The sequence below is a fragment of the Diospyros lotus genome, chromosome 7 (assembly GCF_014633365.1).
Source record: "Diospyros lotus cultivar Yz01 chromosome 7, ASM1463336v1, whole genome shotgun sequence".
In the NCBI taxonomy this organism is placed as follows: domain Eukaryota; kingdom Viridiplantae; phylum Streptophyta; class Magnoliopsida; order Ericales; family Ebenaceae; genus Diospyros; species Diospyros lotus.
In genome coordinates this window covers 28,453,694-28,455,981 of record NC_068344.1, presented here as the reverse complement: position 1 = coordinate 28,455,981, position 2,288 = coordinate 28,453,694, and the positions used below count along the sequence as shown (strand labels likewise).

The 2,288-nt window shown below is 39.1% G+C and overlaps 1 protein-coding gene across 1 annotated transcript; it reads right to left on the bottom strand.

Annotated features, from left to right (window-relative positions):
• Positions 1 to 217: 217 nt before the first annotated feature.
• Positions 218 to 2,042, bottom strand: LOC127806897 (transcription factor MYB36). The gene is made up of 3 exons (XM_052344471.1): positions 1,661 to 2,042; positions 1,373 to 1,502; positions 218 to 1,134 (listed from the first exon to the last, which is right to left on the bottom strand). The coding sequence occupies exons 1-3, from the start codon at positions 1,794 to 1,796 to the stop codon at positions 342 to 344; spliced, it is 1,059 nt and encodes a 352-aa protein (XP_052200431.1). The 5' UTR covers positions 1,797 to 2,042; the 3' UTR covers positions 218 to 341.
• Between the last annotated feature and the right edge of the window lie 246 nt (positions 2,043 to 2,288).

The window sequence follows — 2,288 nt, the reverse complement described above, 5'->3', positions numbered from 1 at the left end:
AAGAATTGGCCAAATCTGAAATTTTTGGGCATCACAAACATTGAAATTTCTGGTTATGAATTCATCAGTACTCGACCTAATATTTTTGTAGAACTATACAAATATCTCCGTGCTATTTGGCCTTCATCACATTGGATTTTTTCGTTTTTATGTAACTAGCAAAAATAAAGCAACCGCGCAATAAATAGTCATGTATACGTTTTGTTTGGCAACGACAATAAAGAAGATAACATTATTATATATATATATATAAATATTCACAACCTCTATATATATCTCCAGTTCTGATCAGCACCTCCTCCTCCCTGAATACAATTTTATAAAAACATTAATGCCATTCATTACTCTAGGCTGTAGCCTAATCCATAACCCTGATACATCCCCTCGGAGTGAAGGGCAGAAGAAGAATTCCAAGAACTTGGGGAAGCTGATTTTGGGTCAGGCTCATTGGACCACCAAATCAAGCCGTCCTTCGAACTATCCATCTCTTTAAAACAATCAAAGTCTTCGACTATTAGATCCTGCTGCGGTGAAAACCCAATTGGTTTGTTGCCAAGAAAGGCATCAAGCTCAGCTTGAAAAGTTGAAACTGGCTGAGATAATCCTGCATACTCCATTGCATCTGAGTTTGTCACATTGATGGATGAGTTCAGCAGATTGGTTCCAGTACTGAAGGCGATGGAACTTTCCGAATTAGATGACATGCCATTCATAAAATTATTCTCTATTTGATCCCTTTTTAAGCTGGTTGTTACTGGGAATTCTTGTCCCAGTTGACGAGGCAACAAAGGATTTGAGCTTTCTTTCAGGAGTTGGAGGCTTTGGATCATCTTTTCTTGGAGGGGATGCATCTTGGGCCACAGTGCAGGATTGTTGTAGAAAGACAAAGGGTTCTGGAAGCATTGAAGCTGCAAATGGAGCTGAAGCCTTTCTAAAGCTGTGGGACTTAAGGATGATGAACTCGAGTTATCTTGCTCGTTCGTATCTTTTGGATCCTCATGATTTGGTGCTGATTTAGGGTTTGTGTTGGACTGCTTCCGTCTTCCTAGCAGCTTCTTCTTCAGCCTAGTGTTCCAGTAGTTTTTGATATCATTATCAGTTCTCCCGGGCAATTGAGCGGCAATTATGGACCACCTACATCGCATGAAATTTGATCCAAATAAGCTCTTGATTGAGAATTTAAATAAAGGATATAAAAGTTTTAATCTGGAGCTGGAAGAATTGTCTTTTAAACAAAGGCATCAATTCACATACAAAGAGAAAGGACAGGAAATTTAGGTGAAATATGTACCCAGAATTCAATTGTGTGTGTGTGTGTGTGTGTGTGTGAGAGAGAGAGAGAGAGAGAGAGAGAGAGAGAGAGATCAGGTACCTGCTCCCAATACTTATATAGAGACTGCAGATGAGGTTGTCTTCTTCTTCAGAGAATCCACCATGCTTGATGTTAGGCCTCAAGTAATTCAGCCATCTCAGTCTACAACTCTTTCCACATCTCTTAAGCCCTGTATGTAAATATATATATATATATATACACACATATATATGTCATGATTTAATCCAATAACTGATAAGAACTCGTAAACTGAAAGTATGTACCTTTACAAACAGAAATGATACACAGAGTCATGCAGAGAGAAAGAGAGGAGAGAGAGAGTGATACCAATCTTCTGGGGAAGAGCGATCCAGTTGCCACCAGTACCATACTTCTCAATGTAATCCTTGAGCTTTGCATCTTCTTCAGGAGACCATGGACCCTTCTTCACGTTGGCCTTGTCACAGCATGGAGCTCTACCCATCTCTTAATTTGTGTTGTGTGCTATCTCTGTGTCTCTCTCTCTTTCTATATATGTAAATATACGAAGCCCTCTTGCTCCAATCGAAGAGCAAAGGATCATGGAATTTGTCTCTGATTGTTGGGGAAAATGTCTAAGGGAAGACCAAGCTTTATAGGTGGAAAGAGTAGCGAATGATGTGATGCTTAAGAGAACCAAAAAAAAGTCCAACACCCTCAACTTCTCCTCTCCCACCTGTCAAACCCCATTTCTCTTCTAGCTGGGGTTAGCTCTCTCTCTCTCTCTCTCTCTCTAATATGGATTAGGTCATTCATCCATTGACATTTTCTTTTGAAGCATTCATGCAAGATGACAAAGTACTACATAATCTTTCTTCTACAAACTAATAAAAAAACCATAGCTTTTTGAATTCCATTAGTTTATTTTCACAAGGCAAGTTTTAGAAGTAAGAATGAAGAGGGAAACCTCTATTCTCTATGTTTATCGCCAATCTAC